We start from the raw sequence: 20,657 nt of genomic DNA, 5'->3' as shown, positions 1-20,657 counted from the left end.
GCGGCCTCCGAACATCTAGTGCCGAAATTCCCTATTTGCCCCTTATATTTATACTTCGCCACGCTTCGGTTCTCTCTCTCCCACTCGGATGCTGCGCTCTCATGCGTTCGTCACTTGACGAACTCTCTCTTGCGCTCACAATGCAACTTTCAATGTTCCGTTAGTTAATTTGAGCGCGCGCCGTCAGGTATGCAACAGTTTTTTCCAAACGCATTTTTAATAGGCATTTTTGCCTGCATCAGATCTAACAAAACCTATTAAAGTACTGCAGTACATGGGAATTTACATAAGTGCACTTATGTATTTATGTAATGTATATGGTCATGCACAAAAAGCAGTCTTTGTTTAGCTTAAAGGGCGGGCTACAAATCATTTTATTTGATTCCAGTTTTTGAAGGGTATGGGCCATGTTGAAATTTAGTGAGGATGATATATGTATACATGACAGCCTGTACATATGCAGTAAATATCTATTTGCAAGCATTCAAATTCAAAAATTGAATTATTTTTCTCAAGAAAGATGGTGGGGGTTACATCTTGTCTTTTCCCTATGGACAATTTAAATGTGAAGAAACAAGTATTCGATAGCAGCATGACAGAAAAATTATCTACAGAACATTTTCTTTGACCAAATTGATGGCTAACAAACTTTGCTTTCCAAAAAAGTTGTGTTTATGATAATAATTTATATCGCAATTAAATTTTCAATCGTAAATAAAATACTTGAGTTATTTAGAATCTACGCTTTGCCAAACCTGTCAGTAGATAAGCTTACTTTTTAAAATCGTAACAAAAATTCAACTTAAAAAAGAGGAAAATGGTTTACCTTTTTTCAGTCTTCAAAAGTTTGCAGAAAATGATTTGATTTTAAGTGTTTTTGAAAATCAATGAAGTCATTATAAATGAATTTTAAATTTCTTTAGTTCATTGGACCTTAGTTTTATACCTTTATGCTGTTTTGTATTGATTCCTTTAATCTGAAACTTTTAAACGCACATCTTTGTATTAGCCAACCATGTGTTTTCATTGCTTTGTAATTTTAAAGAGGTGAAACCTCTACAATTCCCATAAAATCAATACCCTTATGCGAGAAAAAAAGGGGCACAGGACCGACTTTTGTCTAAGGGCCTCGCACATGTATATGCATAGATTTGTGCCAACTGCAAAAAGGGACCAGCTGAAGTGCAGCCCAATAGAAACTAAATCTAAACAACACCGGAACACCCCGGCAAGGTCACACCGACACCCCCAAAAAACAAATGGGGAACCGAAAACTAACCAAAAACTAAAAGTGAATCGAGCCAAACGATTCGGAGTGCTCCGGCAAATTGAAGTGGGTGTGGAAAATGGGGGCACCACCCGGCAGGCGGAGCTCTGCCGAGCGCCAAAAATTCATTCATAAAATTCTAAAACGCGCTAAAATCTAAAATTCTAAACAAACCGGTCGGCAGTCGGCCGAATGTTGGGAGTTGGCAGTTGGCAGTTTGCAGTTGGCAGCGTGGCTGGAGGAGGCCTTCTGAGGAGAACTCATACGCCCGGTGGTCCTCTGCCACTTGCTGCATGCCCCGCAGTTGGGCGACGACCATACGTGTATGTGCCGCGCTTAAAAAAGCACCCACAATGTTCGGTGCTGCACAGATGGATGGCTTCTAGGTTGGCCACAGTCTAAACTCTCTAACCAAACGCGTTCTAAATTGAGCTGGCGAACCAAATTTTCACTGGTTGAAGGGGGAAATATTATACAGAAGAGGCTATGAATGAAAGGTTTTTGTTTGGAAACTTATTAACAATATCAAATGCAAATGCTTGACAACTTAACTTAACTTCATTAAAAACCGAACTTATTCAAAGAAATAAAATATTTGATATCTGATTTAAGTAAGCAAAATATTTTCAAGATATTTTAGATTTGAAATACTATCATGATAAAATTTCAAATATTTTGATAAGCAACTGTTTAACAATCAAACTATTTAAACTATCTTTAATTTCTGAAAACAGTACCATGAAATGTAAGTTACAGAAGTTTGACTGTAGTTAAATGGCCATGGAAGGGAGTGATGCACTTGGGGCTTTTGGTGTTCCCTCTGGTTACAGTGCTTCCTTGGGGAGCGTTGCAACAAGGGGTAATGCCTCCGTTTCTTGTGCCCCGAAAGTGTGTTACTTGTGCAACGCTCGAAAGTATGCAATACATGCCATGCACAGGAAACTGCACTAGTCGATGTTTTGAACACAACTGTACCGGCTGGTCGGCCATTTTGTTATTATTTTTAGCAGACGCTAGCAAGCAAAATCAAACTAAAAAATGGAATTTTATGTATACATATTATAAAATATGTATAGAGATTTATATATAATAAAAAAAATGGCTTTACATAACGCCCAGGCCCACACAAATGCGTTGGTTTGTATGTCTAGGCAAATGCATATGTAGAAGTTTTGTAGTATCCTAAGGCCTATGCCACATGTGTGCCTGTGTGAGTGCGTTTTTCTGCATCCTGTGAAAATGTAGGTGTGTGTGTGTGTGCGCTTGCATCACCTAACTTCATGGTGAAGTGCAACAAACTCTGCTCTACACAAAAAGGCCGCCCAACAAAATGCAATCAAATGGCAAAAATTTTGCCAGACTGCAGGCGAGCAGCAACAAAAACAAATGTTGTTGCAACAACTGCAACTGCAATATCTCGTCTGCCACAACGACCAGTGGGCGGAATGAGGGCGGTTAAGGGGGCGGTTTTGTGGGGGGAGTAGGCGGTGCGGCAGGCCAGACACTGGCCATAAAACAGCAAAAACAAACTGCCTGTGAAACATTTTAGTTGCATTTTCTATATGGAATATGCGATCTAGGGTGAACCTTAATATAACAAATAATTAAGCTTTTAAGCTTTAAAAATAATTATCATGGGAAATATCTGCTTTTATTTTTATAACTCATACGCAGTGTTGACTAACAGCGCAGACGAAGAAGCCTAATAAAATGTATTATTCTTTGATTTTTTTTTAAAAAGAACAAAACAATCTGTTGACTTGCCCGCCTTAAGTTGTAATATATATCTTAAAATTGTAGTGATTAATTTAAAAGCATCATGATCTTATCATAAAGGCTTAAACAAAAGGTAAGCTTTAACTTTCTAATATAGCCATTGAAAGGTCCACCCTATTTACACATGAAAACGAACGAATGGAATAAACGTGTGTGGGTGCATAATCCATGTGCATATATAAATGTACAAAATCAACCCTTAGCTTTTGACTAGCCGCTCAAAAAAACAGCATCTGTGTGCGTGCGTATGTGCATAAAATAAATTTCATTTAAATTAAAATAAATAAAACTCGTCCCCAAAAACCGACGCGGCGGCCCAAAAACAAGAACTTAGACAAAGCGCAGACACATCCATAATGGCCCGAACCCCGCTTTTGGCTCCATTACTCCCAATTCCCCGAAATTGCCAGCAGATGAAGCTGTCTGGACATCGAAGAAAAAGCTTTCATTAGGCCGACTGCAGTCTATGCATTTTAATTGATTGCCAGCCGTCTTTGTCGGCTTTATTTTTGGCAAAATTCCATTAATCTCCGGCTGTATTCGGACATTGCGCCTAATGTCATTAAATTCACAATCTTTCCGCACGAACAAGATGACGTATTGAGTTTCTCAAAGGAGCTAAAAAATTGATTAAGAAATTATTTAGTTGGCATTCGGTTCTTGGACAGCATGCTGAATTTTTAATTTATGTAATTGCTTTTTGTTTGCTATTTCACAAGTATAAGGATTAAGTCTTATTCTTTGAAATAGTTATCTGTATATTATATATAATAATTATAAATATAGTTCAGTTATTATCTTTTATTTCTATTCTATTTTTACTTTAAAGGAGCTTTGGTCTTTTTTGTAGCTAAAAACAAGTATTATTTTTATAACATATAATTAATTATAACGAAAAATTAGTGGCTATATTTGTTGAAGTATTTGCTCAATCGCTTGTAGTAATATAAGTATTTTGAGAAATTCAAGACGGATACCATACTTTTAACCATTATTAATATTATTAAATTGAGATGGTATATATATCTTTAAGTTTTAATAAGTTTTTCGCTTCATCATATCTCGAAAGCCATCTTTTAAAGTAGAAAACAGTGAACAGCTAACCTTTAATAGATAACACTCCCGTTGCGCCATGCAGTAAAAAGTCAAAGCACCGTCTGCATCGCCATCCACTTGCCACAACCACAATTCGCATTCCGCATTTCGCCGCAAGACGGGGTGCGGTGTGGTTTGGTGTGGTTCGTGGTGCCACCGCCGCCCACGAGAAACAGGCCACGAAGACGGAGGCAGACATTAACCAAACAAGCGGTGGCGGTGGCCAAAAGGGAACACGTCCTCGACCTAGTTCAATGGCAATGTCATTGTGCCACATTATCGCCGGCGACGTCGTCCTCTGCCGGCTTGGCCTTGGCTGGAGTTGAGCTGAGTTGAGTTGAGTGGTTGGTTGAGTGGTGAAGCTGCAGGGAAACGAGAACGAGCGCATGAGTCGAGGCCACGGCCACGGCCACGAACATGGCCAAAGTGGCACACGGCAGGCAGCAAACCAAACCAAACCACCGTAACCAACCCACACAGCCACACAGCCACCTAACCACCCACCAGCCATCATCCATCCATTCACCCACCCGCCAGACCGCCTGCAACCACCCATCCATTCGCCCATCCATCCGGCGAAAACGAGACACAACAGCAACAGCGATGCTGCAACGATGCAGGCGCAGAAAGCGAATGGGGAAGGGGCAGGGACGGGGGAACAGACGGAGGAACAGGAATCAGGAACACCAGCATACTGAAAGAAAAAAAACAGTACTTACTTGTGTTCAGAAATCAAAAGCCTAAAACTCTGCAGAAAGCCACATTATTGGTTAGCATATGCTTAAGATTAGCTTTTTCCTAAAATCATTGAAACTATAGTTAGAAATAATATATCCCTAGGTACATTTGTAAAACAAATAAGAAGAATTATTATTACGATTATAAAATTTCTTAAGATATTGTTAAGTTTATCAACGTTTCTTGTTTCGATTAATATTGGATCTCAATCCTATAATGTAATATAAAAATGGTTGTTATAAGTTGGCTGTTTTAATTGACCATCATATTGTAACAACATTTTCTAGATTCGCAAAAATCTAGAAGTAAACCTACATATAAGAACATATGTTTCCCACAGTATATTTTTGTAGAACCTAAAAACAACATCCTTTTTTCTGCGTGCAATAGCAGGCGGTGGCGACAATATCCTTGCACTTGTGCAGGCCGCGAGGCGAACGGCGGGAGTGGGCGTGGGAGGTGGGCACGAGTCCTGTGAGTCCTGTGAGTTCTGTGCGACCTCACAGCCACACCGCTAAGCCCGGCAACCAATCCGCCGCCAGCAGAGCAGCCTTGCCGCATCTCAGCCCCGTTTCGTTTATTGTTGCAGTTGCAAGGACCTGGCTGTAGGCATGACCCCCACCTCGCCGATGCTTTCCGAATGGGTGGAGGAGAGGTCCTGGGCGTTTGTCCTGCACTCCAAGCTCGAAGTTGCAGTGGCAGAGCAGACACTCCCCGAGCCACAAACACCCACAAGCACCCGCACACCAACGCACCACACACCGACACACCAGCACTCCAACACACCAATACACTTGCACACCAACCCATCGAACCTCACGTTCTCATCAGATTTGTGCTGAACTCGGACTCGCACCACGGATTTTCGAGTGTGCTCTCTATCTGTTTGTGTCTCGTCCTTGCTCTTTCACTCTACGAGACTCTATCTCCCTCTTTCCGTTAGTCTATTCATGTGGGTTTGTTCACAGCATCATGTTAATAACAGGGGAGACTTATGTTAAGTTTGTGTAGAGCAAGAGATTAATGTAAAGTAGAGGAGAGTTTTAACTTATTTTTAAGTTAATTGACTTTGATTTGATTTTAAGACGGTCAACTTAAAATAAAATTTAAAAAATATCATATATATTTACCTACTTTATCGGAATGATTTAAGAATTATCAATTATTATTAATTGTTTATTATCAAACAACTAAAATTTTTCCATTAAATTTGTTTGTCTTAATTCGCATTATTAAAACATTTGCTGTTTTCGCGAATTAATAGTTCGCAAAGTATATTAAAATATTAGCACAACTGCTTTGTAGTAGGCATAACTTTCTGCAAATTATTATTTGCTTGGCTTGGTTTTTGTTAGGCCTGAAGATGTAGATTAGATCAGGTATCGTGCGTAAGTCTATCACGGTATTGCGGATAAACCCACATACGTCAGACACTAACTCCCTCAGCAACCTAAGGGGTATAAATAGTGAGGGATAAAATCAGTTAAGCATCAGTTGATCCACTCCAATTGTCCGACATCAACATGAAGATCACTTGTGCTCTGCTTCTTTTGGCCATAGTTGGGTGTTTCCTGGTGAGCCTGTCCAGTGCTGCCAGTTCCACAACCACAACAGAGGCCAGCACCACCACCACTACAACAACGGCCTCCTCTTCGGACACCACCACCACCACCACTGCTTCCTCGGACACCACTACCACCACCACTGCTTCGTCCTCCACTAAGAAGAAGAAGCACGTGATCCACTACAAGCGGAAGGTCCACCGCCCGAAGAAAATCAGGAAGATCCACCGCAAGATTAACAGGAGCCGCAGGGGTTAAACGCCAGTAGAACTCCCCCAATCCTCTTCCGGCTATATCAAAATCTGACTCCCTGAATTCTTCTGATATTATATTTCCACAACTGTAATCAAAATCCTTATTGTACAAATACAAGCAATTTTGCCATTCTAATCTTTATGATAGTTTTCGTTGAATTTTTACATTTCAATGGTTACATTACAGAATATATTTTATATTTTTCATTTTATATTATTCATATTTTTTGAGCGCTCCAGATTAAGTTTCTAATAAGGTTAATGCCCCCACAAAAAAAAATACCGATGCTAAACCAAGTTTCTAATTAATTGGCGTTTATAAATAGAACTATGTATTTATGCCATAAAGTGTATGGACTTAGCTAAAACCAACTTTCAATACAATATACAAAACTGCACCCAAATATTTAGGAATAATTTTTACTCAAGAAATATTTAATTCTTATTCACCTTCGCAAAAAGCCAAAAGGTTTCAAATAAGTATTATATCAGATAATGTTTTTTTTGTGGACCGTTGGTGCGGAGATGATAATTAAATAAAGAAAAGTTTTGATCCCAATTTTAACTATAAAACATTTTTTTAATTTAAATATTTTTTAGAAAATTTTTTTTGTTTTCAATAAGAACAATATACAATTTGTATTCGCTTAGTTATTTTTTTTTAACAACATAAATATTATATTATATAATGGTCTATAATAATCCGAAAACACGACAAGAAAATGTATTTCTGAAATGATATAATTTGGCATGCTAATAATACATATAATTGAACTAACAGAATGCATTGTGTTTATTTAAACTGCCTACTAAATTTGTAAAAAGTGCGTGTGTAAATATAAGCAGGTGATTCTAAAGAATAACGTCATTGTGGCTTTATTGTTTGAACAACTGACTCGCGGTAGGCATAGTTTTTTGCAAAGTTTTGTTTGCCCAACCTCGTTTTAAGATAAAGTATCCCAGATTTGGATCAAATGGTACTATGCCTAAGGGGTATAAATAGTGAGTGTTTCGAACCAGAAAAGCATCAGTTGATCCGCTTCAATTACCAATCATCAACATGAAGTTCACTTGTGCTCTGCTTCTCTTGGCCACTTTGGCTTGTGTCCTGGTGAGCCTGTCAAGTGCTGCCAGTTCCACAACCTCAACAGAGGCCAGCACCACCACCACAACAACAACGGCCTCGTCCTCGGACACCACCACCACCACTGAATCCTCCTCGGACACCACTACCACCACCACTGCTTCCTCTTCTTCCTCCTCCGGCAAGAAGAAGCACATTATCCACTACAAGCGAAAGATCCACCGCCCCAAGAAAATCGTGAAGATCCACCACAAGAAGAAGAGCAGCGCCTAAGCCTCCTCGAAACTGTTTACCGTTATTTCCCGCCTGAACGACTGATGTCCTGAATCCCTTCCACACTTTGGTTTTAATTTATTACTACAATCGTTTTATTGTTTAAGTGAAAGCACTACACGCTTTTTTGTTAAATTGCTTGTTAAATATATATTTTATTCAAAAAAAAACTTGCATAACATGTTTATTTAATCACCCAAGGGGCTTGCAAATTGGCGTTCGAAATGTGGCACGTGTGTTACCCACGCAATTCAAGTTTTGTCAACGCCCATTTCCTCTACTGCCACTTGTAAAATTATGTGACAACGACATTTTTGACAATGTAAATGTATATAATTTGTTGTGATATGTAAATACAATATGTTAAATACATATTAAAAATGTTTGATCTTTAAAAAAAAATATAAAATATTTATATCGAGGAAAAACAAATTTTTGAGTTATGTTTAATTTTTATAAAAAAAATCAAATGAAGGACAAACTACAAAAACGGAAAGAATCAAATAAAAATGTTGTGGATTCACTCATAATTTATAAAGTCGAAACTGTTTCTGTTTATATATTAGGAAAATTAAAACTTAATTCGGAATTCCTGGTGTATAGAAAATCAAAGCACTCTGAGTAAAATATAAATTAATATATAATTTTAATCTTATTTGAAAAGTGGTTTGATATATTTCTATATAAACAAGAAGTATAAGGTTCTTACATAATAATAATAGAAGATTTTTAACTTTTACTAAAAAGGGTAGTTACCAATGGTTTAGGGTTCAGGTTCAGAAATAAAATTATTGTGCTTGATTATTTAAAAGCTGAAGGCTTAAATGTAATTTAAAAATTTTGGTTGAATAATTATTTGATATATTTTTAACTAAATAACATGTATAAGGTGCTTATATAATAAAAATAACAAGATTTTGAACTATAACTATAAAAGCGTAGTTTTGCAGTGGTTCAGGATTAAGGTTCGAAACAGGTTAACAGGAGCGATGGATTTTTAAGGGCGTCTAACCGCTGCGGTTCTTCTTGCGGTGGATCTTCCTGACTTTCTTGGGGCGGTGCACCTTGCGCTTGTAGTGGATAATGTGCTTCTTCTTGCCGGAGGAGGAAGAAGAGGAAGCAGTGGTGGTGGTAGTGGTGTCCGAGGAGGATTCAGTGGTGGTGGTGGTGTCCGAGGACGAGGCCGTTGTTGTTGTGGTGGTGGTGCTGGCCTCTGTTGAGGTTGTGGAACTGGCAGCACTTGACAGGCTCACCAGGACACAAGCCAAAGTGGCCAAAAGGAGCAGAGCACAGGTGAACTTCATGTTGATGATTGGTAATTGAAGTGGATCAACTGATGCCTTTCTGGTTCGAAACACTCACTATTTATACCCCGCGGGTTAGCTTCGGAAGTAAACATCTGTATTATCTGGGTTTATCCGAATTAGCGTGGGAACTTTACGCATAATACCAGCTGATCCACATCTTTAGGCCTTTCTATCCAGGGCAAGCAAACAATAATTCGCAAAAATTATATGCCTACAACAAGGCAGTTGTACAAATATCCAAGATATTTTGAAGACTTTAGATTTAGCTTGAAACATGTTGACTCTGGTTTGGAGTTTCACCTGTATAAACTTATCCACGCACTTTCTCATTCTATTATTGTATCTCTGGGAAAACAATGTGTTAAATGTAGCAGACTAGAAACACGTTATTCATAGTTTAAGAACCTTTGCAAAAATTATTTATGGGGTTGATTACGTTTCCCCATCTTAATAAATTTTGTTGTAGAGTTAAAATATTATTCTTATTAAGATTTAAGTATTTAATACCATATGTAAACCATTATTTAAACCAGATTTGTTTGTATATTTTTTTAGGTAAACACATTTCTATTTCAAATGTTTTTGTTTCTATACTCTGTGGGAAGAAAAAACGCACCAACTTCTGGTTATTTGTAGAACCAGTTTAGAACCGTTTACCTAACCCAAAAGACTAAACAAAAATCCGGCAACTGATGTCATAAGTTTGATGCAAAGCAACAATGTATTAATACAATGTCTTCGAGGCCTAAAGGAAAAAACATAAATAAGGCCAATAGGTCAGGCGGGTACCCACATCTTTGGTCCATGGCCAATAGAATGGGTCGCAAGCCAAGAGAACAGGTTCCCAACTCTCAACCTGTGACGCGTGCTTTTACGTCTCCCCTCACTTAAACATACTAACAAAACATACATATAGACATACATATGCACATAACTTTAGCCGCTAAATACCAAACAACCGCTCTTTACAGCGCCAATAAATGGTGTTTAATTGTACTGCTGGTGTTCTTTGTTTTTGCAGACTCCGTTTGGCGACACTCACCTACGGAAGAGAGATCGAGAGCGAGAGAGGGGTTGAGAACAGGATGGATCTTTTTGCATGCTCACCCAGTGTTGCAGGTTCAGATTTTATTCGACCAAAAATAGCTACATACTAAATTAGATTTTATTGACCCCACGCACATTTTTAAAAATACATTCTTTTTCATAGCTTCGTTGTAAAAAAAATTGAAGGTTGCGTTCAGTTTATTTTACTCTGCGTCCACTGACTGTCAAAGTTGTTCTGATTAAAATTCAGAAAGACATGGACTCCACTAGATTACATATTTTTCAAAGGGAGGGCCAAAAGTAAATTAGAGTGCATTAACGTTGAAATTTTTTTTGTTTATGTAATTTAGTTTTACGACTTTTAGAATCTAGCTGTTCTCCTAATCAATATCTGTCATCACTGAGCATTTCTTGCCTCACAAAACGGGAAATGGGTTAAAAATCAAGGTAGACTGAGGCGCAGAGGAATAAGACGAGGAAAGAGACAGGGCCGCAGCAGCCGAACCGCATTCCAGGCAATAACAGCGCAGTCGCACAGTGGATCGTTTATCAGAAACTCATTTTAAAAACCAATGATGTTGTTGTTGACTTTTTAAAGTGGTCGTTATCTTAAAGGAACTAATTTAAAAACAAAACGTTTAGAGAAAACTTCATAGCACAAACTAAATTTTTTAGCCATAGTGAATCACAATCATGTATTTTAAATAGTTTTATATGTACATATGTACATTCATTTTTGCTACGCTTTTTGGGAAATCAATCCACTGTGCGCCGAGGGCAGCAGCAGCAGCAGCTGCGGCTGCGCAGAAGAAAGAGAGCCACCGCGGATCCATTTCCATTCAGTCGAAGTCCCAGGCCATTCAGTAGCGAGATCTTAAGCGTGCAGGTTGCGATTTTGGCCAAGGAGCCCAGTGAAATAAAAATAGTTTGTTTTTTCACTTCCGTGAGTGTGTGTTTGTGGGAATATTTCGGTATCGAAACTTTCTTCCCCAGCTGGCCATCATTTGTATGTTAATGCAAATTACTGAAGAAGGCAAGGAAGAGGAAGAGCCAACGAGACAAGTGGAGTGTAGAAAGTGCAAAACAGGTTTTCGGCTAGCAGGCAAACGTGGCAAAAATAAGAAATAAACAACAACAAAAAACCCAAACAAAACAAAGTGAAAATAAGTGATCGCTTGATTATCACTGAATTATCTCATGTTTGATGAATGCTAATTGATCAGTGAAAGTGAGTGAGAAAAAACAATGCGAGCTAGAAATGCCCGCTAAATGTCGATGAGCAAATAGCATGCTAAAAAGACAAAAACAAAAACGAGGAAACCGCTATGTCTTCCACCTACACAAACACTATTACACAGCGCCGCAAGACGACCAAGACGAAGCAACAACAGCAACAATGGGCGGCCAGCGATTCGAGCGGCGAGCCAAACGAAAGACTTCACTTTCGCAGCCGTTCGACAAACTCAAAAGTAACAACAACTGCGTCGGCTGTGAGAAATTCACCTTCACCACTGTGCTGTAACGGTGCTCTAACGATGTTCAATTGCTGCGTCGACGTGAATTGCCATTTGAATGCGCCGCTGCGCGGCAGCGTTAGCCGGCAAACGACGCCGTCGGTGACGCCGACTGCGACGCCTACTCCAACAGCGACGCCAAAACAAGTCTCCCCATCGCCTACCTCTGATCGTTCGCGCTCTCGCTCAGCTTCACCGTCTCGCTCCCGCTCGCTCTCAGCCTGCCACAAACAACACAAGAGCAGCGCAGTAGCAGCATCAGTGACAGCAAAAGAGAGAGATCCCGATGCTATGCCACCATTTACCGTTAGCCTGAACATCGATCTCTTCAGCTGGACCCTCTTTTTCTTGGCCTTTGGCACGCGTTTTTACAAATTGGCAACACCGCCGCATATTGTGTAAGTAAAGATCAACAAAAACAATAACAAAGCTAGAGAAACCAAAAATGATCTATTAAAAGATATTAGGTTAATGTTATCGAAATATTTTTGTTTGTATAGTGATGTTTATATTAAAAAGCAATTTGTTGTTATGCATTTGTATGTCCCTCAAAACTTCATTAAATAATCTATGATCACAAAACACGTTAAAAAGAAAATAAGTTTGTATTTGTTCTTTTGTTGCTCTTCCGATTTTTAACTCATTTTATGACTTCTGATTTCATTAACAACTGTTGAAAGGGAAAGTTTTAGCCCTGCATATAAATAAAGAACTAGCTCTAACAATTTAAATTTACATTTAACCAAGAAATATTTAAACATTTTAGGTTCGATGAACTGCATTACGGCAAGTACATCTCAATGTACTTGCGCAACATCTTCTTCTTCGACCAACATCCGCCGCTGGGCAAACAGCTGATCGCCGGTCTGGTCAGCCTGGTTGGCTTTGAAGGTGACCATAACTTTACCCGAATCGGAGAGCCCTACTCACCGGAAATGCCCATCTTTTGGTTCCGGTTCGTTCCGGCGATGTGCGGAAGTCTGCTGGCACCCGCAGCTTACAAACTTCTGCTGGAAGCGAAGCTGAGTCGCTGGTCATCCGCTTTGGGTGGTCTGCTCGTCGTCCTGGACAACTCCTTGCTCACCCAATCCCGATTCGTTCTCATGGAATCGATGCTGCTGCTGGCCAGCACAGTGGGCATCGCGTTTTTGCTCCGATTCCAGAGGAGTCGCCTCGGCAGCGTCCAATGGATAATCTCTGGAGCAGCGGCCGCTGTCTTTTTGGGAGCAGCTGGAACGATCAAGTACATCGGATACCTCGCACTTGGACTGGCCATTTATATGCTGTGCCGCACGCTTTGGCAACTGCTCTACGATGCGAGTTTGACCAGTAAGAATTGATAAGGAAAAGAACTGAAATTCTTGTCACGCATACGCACTGTTGTACATTCGAAACATTTTATTCAAGATTCATAGGATGTATATTGCATTGATTAATATAAAAACAAAAAAAAAAAAACTAAAGCCAATTTTATTTATAAAGTTTTTAAAAATGTTCTTAACGTTCTGCTCACATTACGTATACGCATTTTCTGGTGTAGGAAACATTATAACTTTCTTAAGATAAGTTTGAAAGATTTCTTAATAACTGTGAAGCTCTATATAATTAATATGCATTACCAAAAATATAAGATCGATTTTTTGAAAATCTGTTAATATTGCGTATACGTTAAGACAAATTGATAAAAATAATTTAAAGTTACAAAAATTATTTAAAATGTTCTTTGTCTTCCATTAACTTTTTTACATTTGCAAATGAAACCATATTAACTTTCTCTTTTTTCAGATCGCCAATTGTGGGTGCACGCCATAAGTCGTCTGCTGCTCTTTATTGGTCTTCCATTGGCCGTCTACATAGGAGTCTTCTACGTCCACTTCCGCACACTGCACCGAGCAGGACCCCATGACAGCATCATGACCAGTGCGTTTCAGGCTTCCCTGGAGGGAGGACTGGCATCGATTACAAAGGGACAACCACTGGATGTGGTGCACGGATCCCAGATCACTTTGCGGCACACCCACGGACGCACCTGCTGGCTTCATTCGCATGCAGCTGTTTATCCAGTGCGTTATCCCGACAAGAGGGGTTCCTCGCATCAGCAACAGGTCACCTGCTACTCCTTCAAGGATGTGAACAACTGGTGGCTGGTGAAACGACCCACGAAGGAGAATCTGGTGGTGGGAGACAATCCGGATGTGATTCGACACGGTGACATCATCCAGTTGGTGCATGGAATCACCAGTCGAGCGTTGAATTCCCACGATGTGGCTGCCGCAATGACGCCACAATGTCAGGAGGTCAGTTGTTACATCGACTACGAGATCAAAATGGCCGGTGAACTGTTGTGGCGCGTGGATATCATGAATCGCGATTCCGAAGGCGACAGCTGGCATGCCATCAAGTCGGAGATTCGTCTGATTCACGTCTCCACGGGAGCCGCTCTCAAGTTCAGTGGCCATCAACTGCCGGATTGGGGCTTCAATCAGCACGAAGTGGTGGCGGATCGGGATCAGAAGTTGAACGAGCACACCATCTGGAATGTCGAAGAGCACCGATATACACAGAGTAAGTATTTCAACACACTTATATAAAATTATTTTAAATACCTACAATACTTTATTCTTTCCAAACAGCTGAAGATCACCAGGAACGAGAACGCCAGCTGCTGACCGCCGAAATGATTCCCACTCAACGGACTCGCCTTTCGTTCTGGGCCAAGCTACTGGAGCTGCAGTCGAAGATGCTGTTCCAGACAAGGGGAATACCCAGCCACATGTACAGCTCGATGCCGCACGAGTGGCCGCTGATGGACAAGGGCATCGCCTACTGGCTGGACTCGGAGTCCAGTGCTCAGATCTACTTGCTGGGCAACATACTCATCTGGTACACGGCCACCGCGGGAATACTCGTCTACGCCGCATTACTTGCCTTTTACGCGGTTCGAAGACAACGTTTGTGCTTCGATATTTCCGAAGAGGAGTGGCAGAGGTTCCTCATTGCCGGCGATACCTTCTTCGTAGGCTACTTGGTCCACTACCTGCCGTACTTCTTCGTGGATCGCACACTCTTCCTGCACAATTACTTGCCAGCCTTTGTGTTCAAGTTACTCCTCCTGTGCTTCGTCGTGGAGCATCTGGACTATCTGCTGCGGCGCTTCTGCACCGGACGCGGAGTTCATCTGGTGCGCCTCTATCGCCTCATCCTAATCTTTTGGCTGATTTGCGTGGTCAGCATTTTCTTCAAGTTCATTCCGTTCAGTTATGGAGCGCGAAAGATGAGCGTGGGCGAGGTGCGCCGGCTGCGATGGAAGGACACCTGGGACTTTGTCCTGCACAAAAACCACCCACTGCACTGAGAAAAATATCCACATTCCATCTCCGCGGCCAGAGAGACGTGCAATCATGTACTCGTACCATGTACAATAGACTAGGAGACCTAGCTAAAGTTGAACTAGTGCTAAGCCATAAATTATTTGAAATGTAAACATACTCATTTGCAAAACCAATTAAAACAATTATTTATTTATTTTAATTTAGATGCGGTTTCAAAATGATTTGTTTTGAGAGCCGTAGGAGAATGTGTAATTATAAAGAGAGATTAAAAACAAGTTTAAAAATAAAATACTTCAAGTTTCTCATGTAATTAAATGTTTAATTAAGCCTAAATTTTTTAGGTGCCACTTATTTTATTCAATTCTTTTTGTGTAGAATATCGTGTTACTTTAAAGAATGATGTCAAATCAGCTGTAGTTTGACTTTTTAGTTAAGGTTTTATAAACACATAGAATACACTGAAAATCGCACAATATACACACATTAAAAATGGCCAACAAGGGACACTTTGTAGATAGAAATCTAGATATTCCGACAGCAGGATTGTCCACCATTGGATTGGATGGCGAGGGAGATGTGGCCGAGTGCCTCAGCATTAAAAACCCAGCAGATTTGGCCGAAAGTTTCGTTCGAGCCAAATGCAAAGAAAAGCTATCAAAATCCCAAAGTTCTCCCAGTGCATTGGTAATGCCCAGTTGCAGCATCCGAGATTTGATGACCAGTGAGCTGCAGAAATCTCTCTTCGTGTCCTTCAAGGAGAAGTTGTACGAAGAGTTGTACTTCAAAAAAGCCAAATTGGGTAATGCTAAGGAAACCCATTCAAAGCCGGAAAGCGTAACAAATTTTAGTCAGACTTTCGGAAGAGCAGCCAATCCAACCCATGGTAGTAATTCCCTATACACAACCATAATGCCACCCAAATCCCCCAAAGAAGTAAATCAGGAGTACCAAAAGTTCCACGACAAGTACATCATTAGCCACAATCACTATTTTCCATCGGAGCAAGTCAATCGAGGGTATATCTCTTACAATTCTATATTTATAACTGATTACCCAATTAATAATTTATTTTCATATATATTTCCATTCAGATATTCCAAACCATTTGATAGTAAAAATCCTTGTGGAGAAATCCAGGGCATCGACAACTTTGGACATCATGTGAAAAGTTGTCTTGAGGAGGGTGAAAACCATTTGAAGGTTATTGGAAAGGCTCAAGTTGAATTTATGAATCGCACCGAAGCTCCATTGGGATCCAAATTCAAAAAGTAGGAGTTCTTCTATAAAATTTATTTAAATTAATAAATAATATTTCAATTAATAACATAGGTATCCTTATGAAGTTCCCGACATCACGTTCGGTATTCCTTTGCGCAGCAATGGCGATGTAAAAATGCTGCTAAATAATAGCGTGGATTCCGATAAAACAAATCGCTTGTTAGATGCCATTAGCTATTTAAACAAAAATCGGCAAAGACTGCGAAAGCGTCTTGATTTTGACATGCAAAACTTTCTTTCCTTACTGGAGCGAAACGACAAGGATAAAACGGGTTATCTTCCGCTGAGGAGAATCCTTGAAATCATCGCTTACTTTCATTTCCAATTGGATGCACAGAAAATTCGTGATGCTTTGTCACATTTTAAGATGATAGTTGATGAAGGATGTGCCACAGAGAGAGTGAATTACATGGATTTCATTCGACTGCTGTCTATTCAGGAACCACTTCCCGAAATAGGAAATTTGGCTTCAGCTTCGGAAGTTCATGACATGAATACCACATATCGTTTACTCTGTGACGATTATCATAAGAAGCCTAAGGATACGGGGAAGCCAAAGGATAACCAGCAGTTGGAAGAGGATACAACTTCTATGAAGGACCTTATAAATCCAGATTTTACCATTTTGCGTGGCTTAAATCAAAGCGATTTCACACGTTTGCGTCCCAAGGCTGAAATCGAAAGGATTTTCGGAAAGCTTGTAACAAAGGATAAATTCGAGCTGATTTGGCAGAGTTTAATGGTCGAGCACAACGATCAGAATGAAATGGCATCAGTCAACCAGTTTCGTAGCAGCATGCTGAATGAAATAAAAACCAAATAAAAAACTAAATGCCCAATATACTATAATACCCTATAATAATGTAATAATAAAATGATAAAAAATATATGTACCTATTAATAACACATTGAAAACTTCTAATCGCCGAAGTTACCTTCCTTTCTTGTTTTGTCTATGTTTTTAAGACTGACGATCTTCTCATAAATTATAGCATAACTTTGGGCTGATCCCTGTGACTAGCAAATATTTAGCTTTCGGCAGCTGAATAATTAGTAAGTGCTATTTGTAAGGTATAAACCTCTAGTAACAACTCAAGAAAAACAAATCGGTTCCGGAAATAACTTTACAGCTATAAAAGAGGTAACTTTAACTTTAGTCAATCACAACACTCAATCGCAGCTTTTCAACCGGATTTACTCCTTTTTCAACTTGTCAGCAGCATTAAAAATGAAATACCTTTTCGTGGTTGCCCTCATTGCCTTGGCCATTCAGTGTGCCTACTGCGCCTCCGCAACAACTACAACAACCGCTGCCTCGACCACGACAACAACCACAGATGCAACAACCACCACAACCGCCTCTTCCACCCACAAGAAGCGTTGTTGGAAGGGCAACAACTGGTGCCACACCAGGATTCCCAACAAGAAGTGCAAGCACCCAAGAAGGTGCCACAAGACCGTCGTCATTGTAACCCATCGGAAAAACTAAAGACCACTACCTGATTTTTAATACAATATCGAAATAAATACATAAATATGAGCACTATATTTTCTTTTTTTAATGGAGCGATTACTATTGGGCAGTGTCATTAATATTATCATATTCTTTATTTTACCTCACTTTAAGAACTATAACAAAACTTTTTGTTTTAAATTTGTCAATAAATTCACGAATTTTTACGAATTTCTTAAAAATTTTGTTTTGGCGGAAAAGGCTGGGTGCAACAAATATTTAAGATTTTTTCTTCGTTACTTGTAAAATTATAATTATTCATATTAATTTATGATAATATATGCTGCCTATCTTAAATTATATTCTGTACCTGCTTCTGACTTCGCAAGTCGTAATTTAAACAAACCTAATGAAATGTAAATAAATTATTGACTACTTCCTTTTTTATGTAATTATGTAATTAAATAATAATGAGAAATGCGTCAAATTTGAAACGATATAAACTATACCATAGTATTAATTTTCAAATAATTTCATTGGGTTACATAAAATGTTTTTATTATTTTAGCTGGAGCTAAAGATGAAATATACCTCTTCGTAGTACTTTACCTTTTTCAAGGGCAAAATTATTTATTTAATATACTTTTGAGGTTCACGAAATATAATTTTAGGTAAATACCGTCGTGCTGGTAAAATAAATTAGTATTTGCCCAGCTGTCAGCACGTATTAATAAACAAGAGGCACCCTCATATTATACAAATATTTTACTTCCCACCATTGTATACATATGTGTTATTTTGGCTGAATCATTCTATAATGAGGAAATCTTTTCCTGAGTTTTTATTTGCCAAATCTTAGAAACAGCCTATTAAAAATTTAGGGAACACGGAACCTATAAAAGACCTATAAAAGAGTCTTACTCTACTTTTAAAAATCACAACATTGGTTGACTTCAATTCGATAAGACATCAAAAGAAGTTTTTAAACACCCCAAAACATTAAGATGAAGTACCTCTTCGTTGTTGCCCTTATTGCCTTGGCCATTCAGTGTGCCTACTGCGCAACCGGAACAACTACGACAACTACAACAACCGCTGCCTCGACCACAACAACAACCACAGATGCAACAACCACTACAACCGCCTCTTCCACCCACAAAAAGCGTTGCTGGAAGGGCAACAACTGGTGCCACACCAGGATTCCCAATAAGAAGTGCAAGCATCCGAGAAGGTGCCACAAGACCGTTGTTATTGTAACCCACAGGAAGAACTAAATCCAAAAATAAAAAATAAATAAAGCTTTCTTAAAAAAAAAAATAAAACTCTACCGACATTTAAAACATTCTGAATTTTATGATATTGTAGTCTCAAAACTAATTATACTTATGACAATTGTATAACATAGTGCAGGACAAAAGAAAAATAATTTATGATTTTTAATTTATCATTAAATTTTATTAAACATTTATTTTAGGATTGTTTTTTTAACGTTACCACCCAAGCTATTCTTTGTAGGTAACACTGCGTATGAGCAATATTTTCATTTAAATGTGGCTATTTTGCCACCTAAGAAAGGTTAGCAAACATAAGCTATCAGTTTGTCTAAATTTCTCTGTTTGTTGTAATTTACAATTGCTAAAATATATTGGTTTACAGTCATTTTAAAGAATATTTTAAATTGTTTTTATTTCTTGAAGTTAAGAGTATTTAGAATTAATAATTATTTAGCTGGTATGGCTTTTCCTTTAACGTAACGTAAGAATAATTTTAAGAGTTTTCTTTTAAACAGAGCAATAATTATTACAAAAAAACGGCAAAAAATAAAAAGGTCCAACATTTGCCTCAAAGCCATATACGTTTTTGAACTAAACACCCACCACTTAAAGTACCTAAATACAATCTGGCTTAATCGGGTTAGTCTTTCAACAGCTGTTTTTCCTAGACAGTTATCTATTAGGCATACTTATGGCTGTTCAAATATTTATTTAATTTAATATTTGACATCGTATAGAAATATAATTTAGTAGGCCTACTATAGGAAATCATTTCTAGAGTTAGTGTTTGGCAAATACAAACATAACAAAAGCATAAATTTACCTATAAAAGGCTACAGTTTTTCTGTGATAAGACACAACTCGAGTTCTTATAGAATACATCAGAAGTTTTTAAAGCTTAAAGAATAATTCAAGATGAAGTACCTTTTCGTCGTTGCCCTTATTGCCTTGGCCATTCAGTGTGCCTACTGCGCAAGCGCAACAACTACGACAACTACAACAACCGCTGCCTCGACCACAACAACAACCACAGATGCAACAACCACGACAACAGCTTCTTCCACCCACAAGAAGCGTTGTTGGAAGGGCAACAACTGGTGCCACACCAGGATTCCCAACAAGAAGTGCAAGCACCCGAGAAGGTGCCACAAGACCGTCGTTATTGTAACCCACAGGAAGAATTGAAGACCATTACCAAAACTTGTATATCAATTTATGTTCGAAATAAATATCTTAAAATGATTAAGACCTTGCTTTCATTCCTTATCACTACCATTCCTTCGGAATTTCCAGTTTTAAAAGTATCGTTTTATGAAATGGAAAGATTTGGATACATTTTATTGGCAATGCTTCTTAAAGCTTGTAAATATTTTAATGCTACCTTTGCGCATTAATAAGAAAGA

At 38.9% G+C, this 20,657-nt stretch overlaps 8 protein-coding genes across 8 annotated transcripts; 7 read left to right on the top strand and 1 right to left on the bottom strand.

Moving 5' to 3' along the window:
• The first annotated feature begins 6,399 nt into the window (after window positions 1-6,399).
• On the top strand, window positions 6,400-6,696 carry LOC108100143 (protein new-glue 1-like). The gene has a single exon (XM_017203896.1). The coding sequence runs from the start codon at window positions 6,400-6,402 to the stop codon at window positions 6,694-6,696; it is 297 nt and encodes a 98-aa protein (XP_017059385.1).
• Window positions 6,697-7,752: 1,056 nt separating this feature from the next.
• Window positions 7,753-8,049, top strand: LOC108100144 (protein new-glue 1-like). Its single transcript, XM_017203897.1, has one exon. It carries the CDS (start codon window positions 7,753-7,755, stop codon window positions 8,047-8,049), a length of 297 nt encoding a protein of 98 aa, XP_017059386.1.
• Window positions 8,050-9,056: 1,007 nt separating this feature from the next.
• On the bottom strand, window positions 9,057-9,717 carry LOC108100251 (protein new-glue 1). The gene has a single exon (XM_017204028.1). The coding sequence runs from the start codon at window positions 9,351-9,353 to the stop codon at window positions 9,057-9,059; it is 297 nt and encodes a 98-aa protein (XP_017059517.1). The 5' UTR covers window positions 9,354-9,717.
• A 1,528-nt stretch (window positions 9,718-11,245) lies between these two features.
• LOC108100602 (protein O-mannosyltransferase 1) lies at window positions 11,246-15,448 on the top strand. Its single transcript, XM_017204588.2, has 4 exons — window positions 11,246-12,315; window positions 12,684-13,246; window positions 13,703-14,482; window positions 14,551-15,448. The coding sequence occupies exons 1-4, from the start codon at window positions 11,729-11,731 to the stop codon at window positions 15,270-15,272; spliced, it is 2,652 nt and encodes an 883-aa protein (XP_017060077.1). The 5' UTR covers window positions 11,246-11,728; the 3' UTR covers window positions 15,273-15,448.
• Window positions 15,449-15,598: 150 nt separating this feature from the next.
• On the top strand, window positions 15,599-17,414 carry LOC108100603 (EF-hand domain-containing family member B). The gene is made up of 3 exons (XM_017204589.2): window positions 15,599-16,265; window positions 16,341-16,517; window positions 16,579-17,414. Exons 1-3 carry the CDS (start codon window positions 15,739-15,741, stop codon window positions 17,348-17,350), a joined length of 1,476 nt encoding a protein of 491 aa, XP_017060078.1. The 5' UTR covers window positions 15,599-15,738; the 3' UTR covers window positions 17,351-17,414.
• A 290-nt stretch (window positions 17,415-17,704) lies between these two features.
• Window positions 17,705-18,042, top strand: LOC122319904 (protein new-glue 3-like). The gene has a single exon (XM_043207778.1). The coding sequence runs from the start codon at window positions 17,756-17,758 to the stop codon at window positions 18,014-18,016; it is 261 nt and encodes an 86-aa protein (XP_043063713.1). The 5' UTR covers window positions 17,705-17,755; the 3' UTR covers window positions 18,017-18,042.
• An 889-nt stretch (window positions 18,043-18,931) lies between these two features.
• On the top strand, window positions 18,932-19,272 carry LOC122319905 (protein new-glue 1-like). Its single transcript, XM_043207779.1, has one exon. It carries the CDS (start codon window positions 18,985-18,987, stop codon window positions 19,252-19,254), a length of 270 nt encoding a protein of 89 aa, XP_043063714.1. The 5' UTR covers window positions 18,932-18,984; the 3' UTR covers window positions 19,255-19,272.
• A 796-nt stretch (window positions 19,273-20,068) lies between these two features.
• LOC122319898 (protein new-glue 1-like) lies at window positions 20,069-20,500 on the top strand. Its single transcript, XM_043207758.1, has one exon. The coding sequence runs from the start codon at window positions 20,170-20,172 to the stop codon at window positions 20,437-20,439; it is 270 nt and encodes an 89-aa protein (XP_043063693.1). The 5' UTR covers window positions 20,069-20,169; the 3' UTR covers window positions 20,440-20,500.
• The last annotated feature ends 157 nt before the right edge of the window (window positions 20,501-20,657 follow it).

The sequence above is a fragment of the Drosophila ficusphila genome, unplaced genomic scaffold (genome assembly GCF_018152265.1).
Source record: "Drosophila ficusphila isolate 14025-0441.05 unplaced genomic scaffold, ASM1815226v1 contig_286, whole genome shotgun sequence".
Classification (NCBI taxonomy): Eukaryota; Metazoa; Arthropoda; class Insecta; order Diptera; family Drosophilidae; genus Drosophila; species Drosophila ficusphila.
Note: the sequence above shows the minus strand (reverse complement) of the source record. Positions and strands in the feature narration are given on the sequence as shown.